This window comes from Vigna unguiculata, chromosome 3, assembly GCF_037176805.1.
Source record: "Vigna unguiculata cultivar grain cowpea cultivar isolate G323 ecotype 2 chromosome 3, ASM3717680v1, whole genome shotgun sequence".
NCBI lineage: Eukaryota > Viridiplantae > Streptophyta > Magnoliopsida > Fabales > Fabaceae > Vigna > Vigna unguiculata.
Window position 1 is genome coordinate 64,188,843 of NC_140794.1, and position 13,914 is coordinate 64,202,756.

The 13,914-nt window shown below is 31.8% G+C and overlaps 1 protein-coding gene and 1 pseudogene across 2 annotated transcripts; one reads left to right on the forward strand and one right to left on the reverse strand.

The window, feature by feature from the left end:
• Nucleotides 1-2,632: 2,632 nt before the first annotated feature.
• Nucleotides 2,633-9,600, forward strand: LOC114178425 (plasma membrane ATPase 4-like). Of its 2 annotated transcripts, none has more exons than XM_085670987.1 (16): nucleotides 2,633-2,813; nucleotides 5,061-5,180; nucleotides 5,273-5,509; nucleotides 5,688-6,449; nucleotides 6,549-6,671; nucleotides 6,758-6,862; nucleotides 6,955-7,099; nucleotides 7,224-7,388; nucleotides 7,492-7,646; nucleotides 7,823-7,855; nucleotides 7,951-8,032; nucleotides 8,143-8,303; nucleotides 8,383-8,550; nucleotides 8,655-8,837; nucleotides 8,929-9,110; nucleotides 9,274-9,600. In XM_085670987.1, the coding sequence occupies exons 1-16, from the start codon at nucleotides 2,754-2,756 to the stop codon at nucleotides 9,368-9,370; spliced, it is 2,778 nt and encodes a 925-aa protein (XP_085527113.1). In that variant the 5' UTR covers nucleotides 2,633-2,753; the 3' UTR covers nucleotides 9,371-9,600. The 2 variants fall into 2 exon arrangements, with proteins under 2 accessions (XP_085527113.1, XP_027920124.1); XM_028064323.2 differs by having other exon boundaries at nucleotides 2,634-2,813; nucleotides 7,492-7,730.
• Nucleotides 9,601-12,621: 3,021 nt separating this feature from the next.
• On the reverse strand, nucleotides 12,622-13,451 carry LOC146888009 (uncharacterized; annotated as a pseudogene).
• Between the last annotated feature and the right edge of the window lie 463 nt (nucleotides 13,452-13,914).

Genomic DNA, 13,914 nt, shown 5'->3' on the forward strand with positions numbered 1-13,914 from the left:
AAAATTTTTATTTTGTTTTTTAATGCATTGATTAAGAGATCTCGCCATTGTAAAATTGTTTCCTTAAAGTTTACTTTAATTGTGAACTTCTATTATGGATTTTTAAATGGTGTTTGGATAAAAGACACTTCAATTTAGGTAAAGAGAAAATATTATATCTTAAATGATATGTTAGTTGTTTTAAATGAATGATATATTTAAGTATATTGATGATATAATGCATCAGTATAAATTTAGACAAATGAATCCGTTGATAATTATGAAATTAAAAAATATATTATTTTTTTGAATTTTTAGGACGTTTTCATGTGTTGAAGAATTATGATGAAATATTGAATCCGAATGTAGTGAAATGAAATTGGAGTGTTGGATAAATTAGAGAATTCAAATGCAATACAATCTCGGGGTGTTTTTAGACAAAATATTTCCTAAGCATCATGTTGTTAATTCAACAAGTCTAAGTGGTGTTGCTCAAATGTACTCATATTTCAATTTGTATTATGTATTTGTATTTTTATACACGTATTTATATATAATATTTAAGGATATTTTATCGATATTTATCAATGAAATATCTAATATATAAATCAATGATGTTTTTATGATGACAATAATTTATACATTTTTATGTTAAAAATATCTAATATATTTGATTTTAATTTAGATTCACACAAAAATAATCATGTATTAGTTATTTTTTATTATAATAATTAGCTATTTTTTTATATATACATTAACAAATTAATAAAGTTAATACTTTTTCACTTATCTTAATTCTATATTAAACAAAAATATATAATATTTTAATTTTTGGTTAAATATGTTTCTTGTTCCTTAATTTTTATTATAAATTAAAATTAGTCTACCATTAAACCTTTTGACCACTTTAGTCTTCTATATTTATAAATACATGAATTTAATATTTTTAATAAATTTTTGTTAAATTTATTTAATGTTTTAAACACGTTTTATGATAGTTTAACACGTTTGGTTAAAAAGTCTAAATTCACATATTTTTAAAAACAAAAAACTAATATAGTCTCAAAATTTGAAGATGGATTAATTTCAATTTTCACAAAAAAAATTGAAGGAAAAAACATATTCAAGCCTTTAATTTTTGAAATAAAATTTATATATCTTTTGAAAACATATAGATTTTAAAGGAAATAAGGTAGAAGTTATAAGTGACAAAGTGCCTAATTTAAGATTAAAATATAAAGTATGAGGGGAAATTGGAAAAGTTAGAACACTAAAACTTAGCAAAATTATTTGAACAGATTAACAACAACTATTTATCACATCTACACTGCAACGACTTTAGTCAATTAATTAGTATTTAATAATTTTATTTTGGTAACTAAACATTTTAACAAATTTTAGTCAAACCAAGTTTAATAAGATTCACCATTAGTTGACCGTGTTTCCACCGCAATTAAAAAACACACACTTAAATTCTCATCACTGATTATGTTTACTTTTAATTAAAATATAAAACCTGTCATTATACAATGTATTTTTTGGTAGAAATTATTTAGTGTATTTGAGTGCATCATAAAAAAGTATTATTTTGATGGTACAATGGAAAGAAAAAAAGTACCATTTCAAAACTAATTGTTCACATCGTAAGGATGTGTCAACAATATGATAAAGGTGCTGTCAATAAATGCCTCAAAAAATTAGTGAATGAGTATTTCAATTTACCATCTTATTAATTAATTTTTTAATTAATATTAAAAAAGTATGTAATTAATTTTGAATAATATTACATTTACATATCTTAATAAATAATATAAAATTTGTATTCATAAAATTGATATATATATATATATAATAAAGAAAATATAACTCTGGTTAAATTTGTAGTTCTCTCTAGTGGTTAAATATGTTATTATTTTTTAATTTTTAATTAATTATTTTTAAAATTTTAAATTAATTTAATCTTTTATCTCTAAAAACGTGTAAATTTAATTCTTTTACTCAAATATTATTAAGTCTATTTTACATTTCAAATATTATTCTCACCTATTATTTAAGTAGAAAGTTGTCAAACACTATATTTAACTCTTCTCTTTATTTATTTATATATATATATATATATATATATATATATATATAATTTTAACTAATAAAACATGTTTTTTTAGATACTTATTATAAAAGTTAATAAATTTATAGAATGTTTAATTGAATATGGTCATTTAATTATAAATATATGTTGATAAACATTTATGGTAGCTATTACAAAAGATAAATAGAAAATTTATTATAAGGATAATTTATGATTAGAAATAAAGGTTTTTCAGACATTATTTATATATTACACGGTTATCTATTTTTTATATTATCTTTATTATAAGTATTAACCGCATAAGATAATTAGTGAGTAGATATTTATGTTTGGCCTACTGGAGTTATTTTTTTACTGAAAATATACATGAAATTAGAAAGTTTTAGAAAGTGATGAAAAGAAAAAGAGAAGATAAAAAGAAAGGAAAAGAGTAATATTTTAAGTGAGGGGTGTTGAAGTCCAAGGCACATCAGCGCGGTCAACATCATAATTGTGTGGGAGAAGTCTTAATTGTGATACCGTCCTTGGGTGAGTTTTGGGTATAAAACACACACACCACTCTTCTCTTTCGTATTCTCATTCTCATCTCTTACCCTTCCTCTTTGCTTCTCTCATCACTAGGGTGAGTTTGGGGGTGTAGATCTCTCTCTTCTCCTCTCTGCTCTGTGCCTCTTTCATCTCAAACATGGCTGCTGACAAAGCAGCAATCACCCTCGACCAAATCAAGAACGAGACTGTTGATCTGGTATGTCTTCTCACCCACCGCACTTTTTGTTTATGTTCTGCCGTTTTCTACTGTTTATGTGCCAAAACCTTTCTAAGATCCCGTTTTCCAATTTCGGTCTCTACGATTCCTCTTTCCCTTTCAGCTTTCTTTGCAATGACAGCATAATGCTAAATGTACAACCAATTTCTTTTACCACATTATTGCATTTTCTCCCTCTCTTCACCATCTTTCTCATCCCTTTTTCCCTCTGCTGTACACCTAAAGTGAGGTGTGTAGGTTGCGTAACACATTTGCATTCAAATTCTCTTTCTTCTCGTCTTACTCGAATTAACTATATTTTCATTTTAAAAAAAATTCTTTCTGGTTTTATTTTTCAAACAAAAGTTGAATTAAATATTTTCTTTTTTGAGAGATTGATCTGAGTAAGAAAGTGGTCATTTTACATATTTTTGCAACCATTTTTTTTTCTATTTGATTGTGGAGAAAAATTAGGGAATGATTTATAGAGGGCTATAAGTTTAGGTGAGGCAACATGCTCCGAAAGGGACCTGGTACGATTCTAAAAGCAACCCGCAATTATGGGATTTGGGATTCTAATTTTTTTTTCAGAAAAAAATCTCTCCACTTTTTCTGCTATCAAACACGTGAATTTCGCATAATTTAATCAAGCAAAGGATTACACTGCTTTAAAAATATATCTCTGTGAACGTTTTATTCTCTGTAAGTTTTCTAACGATAAAAAATAATTTTTAAAAATTATCACCGTGTCAGTTTCTTTTATATATATTTTAGGGAATAATTTAATACCAGAACAGTGTTTCCAGTATTTAGTCTCAGTTTTGTAAAGACAAAACCTTCTTTTATTTTTTTAAACAACTCTATCACCGAATCTTGTGTCAGTATTTTTATGCAAGGATATAACAGCCTTTTACAATTTTGTAAAAACAAAAAAATATTTCAGGATCAATTTATTTATCATTTTTTTAATATTCGCCCAAATATTTAGGGATTTATATAATAATTCTGTGAGCTTTTAAGTCTTTCAAAAGCTTACGTAATAGAATTTTTCATAAATTGAAAGCTCAACCTTTTATTCTAATGGATCTAACGTGTCAGATGAAAAAAAAGATAAATTGCACAACATGCTCTCCTTTTTGACATATTTTTTTTCTCCGTGTTGACAGTACGTAAATAATAATTAATGTGGTAATATTTTTCGTGATTTTAGTCTGTATATTTTAAAAAAATGATTAATTATTATTTTTTAATTTTTTACTAAAGTATTAAGAAACTGTTACTAAATATTCAATTTAAAGCTAAAAACAAATATTAAAAAAGCATATTTTTATCATAATTAATTACTCGATTAATTTATATGCCTATTATGTATTATCTGTCTCTTTCTATGCGCCGTGTGTGGTCTGAAGGAATTTTAAGTACTTTTCCGTGGTACTTTGGGCTTTTTCATTTTTTTATTTTTCTTTTCTGTACATTCAGACCCACCTGCTTAACCGTAACTTTCACATTTATGGTGCCATGATCCTTAGCCCTGACACACCGGGGTCCACAGCTTTTATAGTTATTTTATTTACAAACTCACTACAACTACACCACCCTTTTACAATTTTCAACACCATCATTATAAAAAATAAATTCAAGGTGCAATGAAAAATTAAAATCAAAGAATTATTTAGAGGAATCACTTTGCTATTTAAATCCAGAGTTATTTTTCACATTAAGTTGTACCAGTAATTTACTGTTACTAGGTAGAGCAATTTGGTCTTGTTGAAGTTGTTGGTGAGATGTGAACAGAAAATTGAATTGAATAACGTGGAAGGCGGTGCAAGGTGTTACACATGGAGGGATAGTTGTTCTGTCCTCTCTGACAGAAACACTTTCTTGGGCGGTGTTCAGTCAACGCTTTTGTGATTACTGCACCCACTGACTTTGGTCACAGCCCGCTGTGCGCAGTTTGGTTCACTTTCAAAGTCAACGTAGAAACAGAGAGTTGTTTTTAAAATTATTAAAAAAGTCTCTTTCTTGAGTATGTTGTAAAATATTACCTAAACCAGAAGCACATACCCATGCATGAATGAATAAAATTAAATAACTGCGTTCATAAATCTTTGAAAAGCAAAAGCAAACAATTGCTAAATGGTATTCAAGAAGCGACTAAATTTACGGTTACTTGTTGAGCGGGGAGATGATGCATGTGGCGAATGTGCTAAGGAATCAATTTTTCTAACATGATTTGCTGATTCACAGGAACGTATTCCTATTGAGGAGGTGTTCCAGCAGCTGAAATGTTCCAGAGAAGGATTGTCCTCGGACGAAGGAGCCAATCGGCTTCAGATATTTGGGCCAAACAAGCTAGAGGAGAAAAAGGTTCCTTTCATTACAATACATTTTGGCTAATATATCTCTATGGTACAGTTGTTAAATGTAAATGCTGATCGGTAGCAATTTTATTGATGTAGGAAAGCAAATTACTCAAGTTTCTTGGGTTCATGTGGAACCCTCTCTCATGGGTGATGGAAGCTGCTGCTATTATGGCAATTGCTCTTGCAAATGGGGATGGGAGACCCCCAGATTGGCAAGATTTTGTGGGTATCGTCTGCTTGCTGGTGATCAACTCCACCATAAGTTTCATTGAAGAAAATAATGCCGGTAATGCGGCTGCTGCTCTTATGGCTGGTCTTGCCCCCAAGACAAAGGTAACGAATTGAAGTTTAATGAGAATTCGAACTTCTCATTGTTTAAAAATAAAACTATATCGTTGTGAACTATAATGTATCTGTTTTACTTACATACTATTTTGAACTGTTTGTGTAATTCGAAGAAGAAACAAGTTTAAGTATGTTTAAGTGGCTGGCTGAACTTTCGTTGTTGTAGGTTCTTAGAGATGGTAAATGGACCGAGCAAGAAGCTGCTATTTTAGTTCCTGGAGACATCATAAGCATCAAACTAGGTGATATAATTCCTGCTGATGCTCGTCTTCTCGAGGGTGATGCTTTGAAGGTTGATCAATCCGCCTTGACTGGAGAGTCACTTCCTGCTACCAAGGGTCCTGGAGATGAAGTTTTCTCTGGCTCAACTTGTAAGCAAGGTGAAATTGAAGCTGTTGTCATTGCAACTGGTGTCCACACATTTTTTGGGAAAGCAGCTCACCTGGTCGATAGTACCAACCAAGTTGGCCACTTCCAGAAAGTGCTTACAGCAATTGGAAACTTCTGTATTTGTTCCATTGCAGTTGGTATGTTGGCTGAGATCATAGTCATGTACCCGATTCAGCACCGCAAGTACAGAGATGGAATTGACAACCTTCTGGTCCTCTTGATTGGAGGAATTCCCATTGCTATGCCCACTGTGTTGTCAGTGACAATGGCCATTGGTTCTCACAGGCTTTCTCAGCAGGGTGCTATCACGAAGAGAATGACAGCCATTGAAGAAATGGCCGGTATGGATGTTCTTTGCAGTGACAAGACAGGTACACTGACCCTTAACAAGTTGAGTGTAGATAAGAACTTGATTGAGGTCTTTGCAAAGGGTGTCGACAAGGATCATGTGATCCTTCTTGCCGCAAGGGCTTCCAGGACTGAAAACCAGGATGCAATAGATGCTGCCATTGTTGGAATGCTTGCTGATCCAAAAGAGGTTTTAAACTTATCTTCATTTGCATCGGTCTTTATACTTCAGTTAATTGTTAAAAAAAATATGTGACGGTTTATGATGAACAAATTTGTGATTCTGTAGGCAAGGGCTGGGGTAAGAGAAGTGCATTTCTTGCCATTTAATCCTGTTGACAAGAGAACTGCTTTGACTTACATTGATGCCGATGGAAAATGGCACCGTGCAAGCAAAGGTGCTCCTGAGCAGGTAATCTCATGACTCAATTTGTTCAGAAATGGTGAGATTTCTTGTTACTCCAATGATGATGCTAATGTAATTTATTTTGTGAACAGATCATGACCCTTTGTAACCTCAGGGAAGATGCCAAGAGGAAGGTTCACGGTATTATTGACAAGTTTGCAGAGAGAGGGCTTCGTTCACTTGCTGTTGCTAGACAGGTTTTCATAGCATCTTCACGTTTGAAGTTTGTGTTGAAACTATGGATTTCCTTTTACCAATCCCTCTTGGTCCTTTTGTCCTACTTCTGCAGGAAGTTCCTGAGAAAACAAAAGAAAGCGCTGGTAGTTCATGGCAATTTGTTGGTTTGTTGTCACTGTTCGACCCTCCCAGACATGACAGTGCTGAAACTATCCGAAGAGCTCTCCATCTTGGTGTAAATGTCAAGATGATTACTGGTAAATAATCTAATTCATTAAAACCTAAGTATTTTTCCCTTCAAAGAGTCTCTTGAATGAAATGGTATTTATTGCCAATAATGCTCAACTTAATGTCCTGTGTCTTGTCTGTTATACACCCCAGGGGATCAACTTGCCATAGCTAAGGAGACTGGACGAAGACTCGGGATGGGAACTAATATGTACCCATCTGCTTCCTTGCTTGGTCAAGACAAAGATGCAAGTATTGCTGCTCTTCCAGTAGAAGAGCTTATTGAGAAGGCAGATGGTTTTGCTGGAGTGTTTCCAGGTTCACACTCTTTACCAGTTGACCCCGATGATTTTCTTTTCATCTTCATTTCTTCTCCTGAATGTTATACATTGTCCTCACCAACCCCTTTTTGTATCTGCAGAGCACAAGTACGAAATTGTCAAGAAGTTGCAAGATAGGAAGCACATCTGTGGAATGACTGGAGATGGTGTCAATGACGCTCCTGCTTTGAAGAAGGCCGATATCGGAATCGCTGTTGCTGATGCAACTGATGCTGCAAGAAGTGCTTCTGATATTGTATTGACAGAACCTGGTTTGAGTGTTATTATTAGTGCCGTCTTAACCAGCAGGGCTATTTTCCAGAGAATGAAAAACTATACGGTTGGTTGCTATCTGTTTTCTTCATAAACATTCTCTTTTGTGCTTGTTGTTTCTAAATTAACATTGTTTGCTATATATTCTTTGTATTTCAGATATATGCAGTATCTATCACTATCCGAATAGTGGTAAGTAGATACTAATGTTATGATTTTATGTAATCGTCACGATAAAGAATGAGCGCATATCAATAAGTTTGGGTTCTCTCTTGTTTTGGTTACAGTTTGGCTTTATGTTCATAGCATTGATCTGGAAGTTCGATTTCTCTCCTTTCATGGTTTTGATCATTGCCATTCTAAATGATGGTAAAGTTGTTATGATTTTGGCAGATAATCCTCTGAATTAAACTTGATTTCTCTTCATTACTATGCTGATTGACATGAGAGGTCTGACACACTAATTGGCATACTATTAGGAACAATCATGACAATTTCCAAGGACAGAGTGAAGCCATCTCCCTTGCCTGATAGCTGGAAACTGCAAGAAATATTTGCTACTGGGGTTGTGCTTGGGAGTTACTTGGCACTGATGACTATCATATTCTTCTGGGCAATGAGAGAAACTGATTTCTTCCCTGTAAGAATTATTCAACTGAAACAGGTTCAATTCTTTTTCTTGGATCAAACAAATAACACCCCCTTGACTGTTCTTGCAGGAAAAATTCGGAGTTAGACACCTGACTCATGATGAAATGATGTCTGCTTTGTATTTGCAAGTCAGTATAGTCAGCCAGGCTCTGATATTTGTTACGCGTTCTCGAAGCTGGTCCTTTGTTGAACGCCCTGGAATGCTTTTAGTTATCGCTTTCGTTATTGCTCAGCTGGTAAGCATGATGCTCCTTTTAATCTCCCAGAATTGTTATAGCCACGCTACGAGATCAGAGGGGGAGGGAACACCATTTTGATCAAATTGTATGTCTTGTTGCAGATTGCTACAATCATAGCAGTGTATGCTGATTGGAGCTTTGCAAAGGTGAAAGGAATTGGTTGGGGTTGGGCAGGAGTCATCTGGCTATACAGTATTGTCTTCTACTTTCCACTTGACCTCATGAAGTTTGCCATTCGTTACATATTGAGTGGCAAGGCTTGGCAAAACCTCCTAGAAAACAAGGTATGTATCTGTTCGTGTGTTAGCTTTCTTTCTATAATGGTGAAAGCTTTCATGACAATTGATTTGAATTGGTTGTTTCAAAATCTGCCAGACTGCCTTCACCACCAAGAAAGACTACGGCAAGGAGGAGAGGGAAGCTCAGTGGGCTCATGCTCAGAGGACCCTGCATGGACTTCAACCACCAGAAACTTCTAGCATTTTCAATGAGAAAAACAGTTACAGAGAACTCTCAGAGATTGCTGAGCAGGCCAGGAAAAGAGCTGAAGTTGCAAGGTAAGCCAACCACACCTTTGTGTCTTTAAAGGTCATACATTACATGATTCTGATTGGTTTACGGTGTAAAAAATTCATAGTACTAAGCATAGAAATTATTGTCTATAAATATTTATGATTCTATAATCTCTGCGTGTTTATTACTAATTCATTATGTTTACAGGCTTCGTGAGCTTCACACTCTGAAAGGACATGTTGAGTCTGTGGTGAAGCTGAAGGGTTTGGACATTGATACTATCCAGCAGCACTACACGGTGTGAGACAACACTGGAAAATTGTAGATAAGAAAAGTGTAGAAATCCAGTGGCATGTCTGAAACAAAATGAGAGGATGTCTTCGCCTGTCATGTAGCTTTAGCAATGTACTTTCCCTTTTCCATGTATTTTTGGTTCTGCATAAATGGTTGTCTTTACCGTTTTTTCTTTTTTATGATAGAGACAAAGTGTTAGTTTCTTTCTATAATAGTCCTTGTTTATCCGCTTTCGTATTACTTTGGCCGCTTTTTCATTTCTGTTCTCACCATTCGTATTCTGCCAACGTTGTGATTTTTCAAGATAAAGTTTTTCCAGCATCATCCAAATTGTAAAATCATTAAACACGTCAGTGAAGATAATAATTAAGTATCTACGCACTTATAAATTGCTTAAGAAATTAATCTACTAAAAGAATTAATATTTTTTTACTCATAATCATGTTGGTGGTATATTAATAATACAATTTAGGCTTAAATTTTGTTTCAATTTAATCATTACCTAAGTACTTATTTTTTTTAGAAGCCCCTTTTCATTATTTATGCGAGTTTTATTAGAGATGACAAAACAATATGTTTCTATGAGTATTATTTAAATTTATCTGTTTCTTTACTAGTTGTCATCTTCACACTCAAATTCCGTTTTAAATTCATTAATAAACATATATTAACTTTTATTTTGTTTTTACTTTTATAACTTAATTTTGAGACATAAATTTGATCGTTTTTATTCTTTTTATAATTATTTTATATTCATATATAAAAGGTAAATATTTAATAATGCTTTCCTTATTTTGATATTTTTTTTTTGTAAAAAATATTTAACTAATATTTGGAACATTTTATATTCAACCTTTTTCTAAGCAATTTTATCCTTTTTTCCTTATTGATATTTTATATTGAAGAAAAGAAAATGTGTATACTTTTGATATAGAATAGTTGATAATACCATGTTTTTCTTGTAATTTTTAACTTTTGTAAAAAAGATATTTAAGTAATATTTGAAAAAATAAATGGGTATACAAAAATAAAAATAATCGAGAATGAAATGGACATGGGTGTTTCATCGAGTATATAATTGTTTTTATCAAACTTAAACCAAAAGTAATTTATAATTAATCAAATTTCTAGTTTTAAAAAAAATAAGTATTGCATAGATTTGTCAACATGATGAATATTTGTAAATGAGGGTTGGTGTAATTGGAAAAATTGGCCTTCCACTTTTGTATAAATACACTACTATTTTGTGTATTGACATGTAAATGTGGATACGAGTGCATAAATAGATATATTGTGTATTTATGTTTTTGTGTGTGTTGACATGTAGATATGCAATACATAAAGAGATAATTATATTCGAAATGATGAAAGCATGATTATGGAGTGCAATGACAATATTCCGTTTTTAGTGCATACAGTTAAGAAAACCTAACTTGAAAAGAATCACATATGTCTCCTATTTGAAGTAGTCTTTCAACATCTTGAATCGTTAGATCTGTTCATTATTCATGATGATTATGGAGTGCATAAGTAAATATATAGATATGTAAGAAAAGTAGGAAGATCATTTAGTGATGAATAATTAAGAGATCTAACAATATAAAACTAATGCGGAAAAAATATCAAAGACTAACCTTTGACCATTATCAATGTCATGAGAATCCTTTAATGTGTTTTTTTGTTTTGTTTCAAACTTTCATTCTCTAAAACTTTGATGGTATAGTATAATATAGATTTGATAACCCAAAGCACATGTGAAAACTTATAGAATTCTCTGTCCATCACAAAATAGTTACCATAGTAAATTGTTGCTAATTATATGAGATTACAGTATAAAAAAAAAATGTAACAATTATAAAATTGATTGATAAATGGACTACATCTATGAAAATAATGGATTAGAAACTTGCTCAACTTGTTCTCAACAACTTGATTTGTTTCCAACAATTTGTGGAACTCGAATAACTAGTTGTCTAATACACTCTTGAACGATTTAGAGGGTTGTACTTCATTATGATTATTTTGAATTAAATCACTCTCACTAATCAAGTCATTTATAAGAAATTTTACATTCCTTGATTCTACAATTCTAGTGTTAGGAGATGGACAATAAAACACTATAACCTTTGGACTTTTCAGCATATCCAATGAAATACCGACTAATAGTCTTAGGTTCTAGTTTCTTCTCTTGTGGGTTATAAAATGTCACCTTAGATGGGCATTTCCAAAGGCGTATGCGCATAAATTGGGTTTTCAACATTTGAATAACTCAAAAAGTGTTCTTAAAACAGTCTTGGTTAGAACTCAATTCACTATATACCCTACCATCTTAAGTGCTTCAATCCACAAGAATTCAGGAAGCTTTGCATGACTTCTCATGCTTCTCACCGTATCCATTAAAGTTCAATTTTTTCTTTTTGCCACACCATTATGATCCAGAGAACCAGACAAAGAGTATTGGGCAACAATCCCATGTTCTAGAAGAAAATTCACAAATGGACCAGGTGCTTGTCCACTCACAGTGTATCTACCATAATACTCTCCACCTTTATCTGATTTCACAATCTTAAGTTGCTTTCCACATTGTAACTCTATTTTAGCCTTACAAACATTAAAGGCATCTAAAGCTTCATCCTTACAATGAAGTAAGTAAAGATACATGTATCATGAGTAATCATCTATAAAGGTGATGAAGTATCGCAGATTACTTGCATCTATATTTGGACAACAAATATTTGTATGAATAATTTCTAGTAAGTTTGAACTCCTTTTAGAACCTCTTTTGGACTTGTTAGTTTGCTTACTCTTAATGCAATCCACACAAGTTTCAAAATCAGCAAAATATAAAGTACTAAGTACTTCATCATTTATTAATTGCTTAATTCTCTTAATGGAGATATGTTCCAATCCCCGATGCCATAACATAGAGGAATTCTCATTCACAACACATTGTTTAACCTAACATAAACATGCATTGAACTATAAGCATTGTAAATTTTAATTTAATGGATTAAAGACCATCACGTAGTTCATAAAAACCAACAACTATCGATTTATTCAACAAAGTAAAACCATATTCCATAAAATTAAAAAATAACACCCAAAGGTGCAAATCGCAAAATGGAAATTAAGTTTTTATCAAAACTAGTAATACAAAAGACAATTTCTAAACACAAAATAAAACCACTACTAAAAATCAAACTGCATGTCCCAATGACCTCTATATTTGAACTCATCTTGCTTCTTGAATAGATGCAATATTCACTTCCCATTGGTCTCCTTAGGTTTTTCATACCTTATATGGTATTACAAATATGGATTGTAGTTCCAGAATCAATTCACCATCTATGATGATTAATACTAGTCAAATTAGATTCATAACAAACAAAATCAAAATAATTATCTTTCTTCACTGACCTATTCTTAAACTTTGCACAATCCTTCTTCATGTGTCTTGTGTCCCTTCTTTTACAAAAGAAACACTTGGACTCCTTCTTTATAATTGGCTTAGCAAACATATTTCTCTTCTCATTAACTTGATTCTTCTTGTTCTTAAGATAAGTAGTCAAGTTCACAATTTGACCTTCCTTCATAGCAACATTTCCTCTTCTTGGATACACATGGTCACTAATTTATTAATAGACCACTTATGCTTATGTGTGTTATGAACAATTTTAAATGGAGCATATTGATGAGTCAAAATATACAAAATATAATGTACTAGAAGGGAATCAGACATGATAACCTCTAAGGCCTTTAGTTGAGCCACAATGTCCCTTATGCGCATGATTGATCATGCATTCCCTTAGTCCCGATAAGCTTTGGAAAATACATGATAATAGTGTTGGTAAGAGATTTATCAAATATGAAGAATTCTTCATCAATAACCTCTAGAAAATCTCTCACATTGTCATGTTGATCAATAAAACCCCGAATAACAACAGAAAATGTTGTCTTTATTGTTATCATAAAGAGACAATTTAATATCTCCCACTTTTTATAGAGATCAACAACATCTAGAGTGTTGGTCTTAGTAATAATGACGATTCTACTTTTATAATAGTATAATCAATGTCCATCCAACTTAAATGGAGAATCTAGTGACATAAATGATAAAATTATTATGTTTTACTTATGTAAACACCCACCTTAATGAATGAATCTAGTGACATAAAACTTGTCTATTGACTAAAGTCTTACTCAATTAAACTCACATCACCAAATGACAAAGCTATTAACTGTTATGTTTTACCGATGTAAACACGCGTCTTAATGAATGGATATAATGAAATAAAACTTGCTTGTGGACTAAAATCTTACTTAATTAGACTCACATCACAAAATGATAAAACTATTAACTATTATGTTTTACCGATGTAAGCACACATTTTAATGAATGAATCTAGTGACATAAAACTTGCTTATGGGCTAAAGTCTTACTCAATACGACTTACATCACCAAATGATAAAACTATTGATTATTATGTATTACTGATGTAAACACGCGTCTTAAAGAGAGAATCTTGTGACATAAAACTTGCTTGTGGGCTAAAG

Coding starts and splice junctions, on each gene's coding strand:
- LOC114178425 (XM_028064323.2), top strand. CDS start 2,754: ATGGCTGCTGACAAAGCAGCAATCACCCTCGACCAAATCAAGAACGAG. Junction 5,181..5,272: donor ACAAGCTAGAGGAGAAAAAG/GTTCCTTTCATT, acceptor TTATTGATGTAG/GAAAGCAAATTACTCAAGTT. Junction 8,304..8,382: donor GAGAAACTGATTTCTTCCCT/GTAAGAATTATT, acceptor CTGTTCTTGCAG/GAAAAATTCGGAGTTAGACA.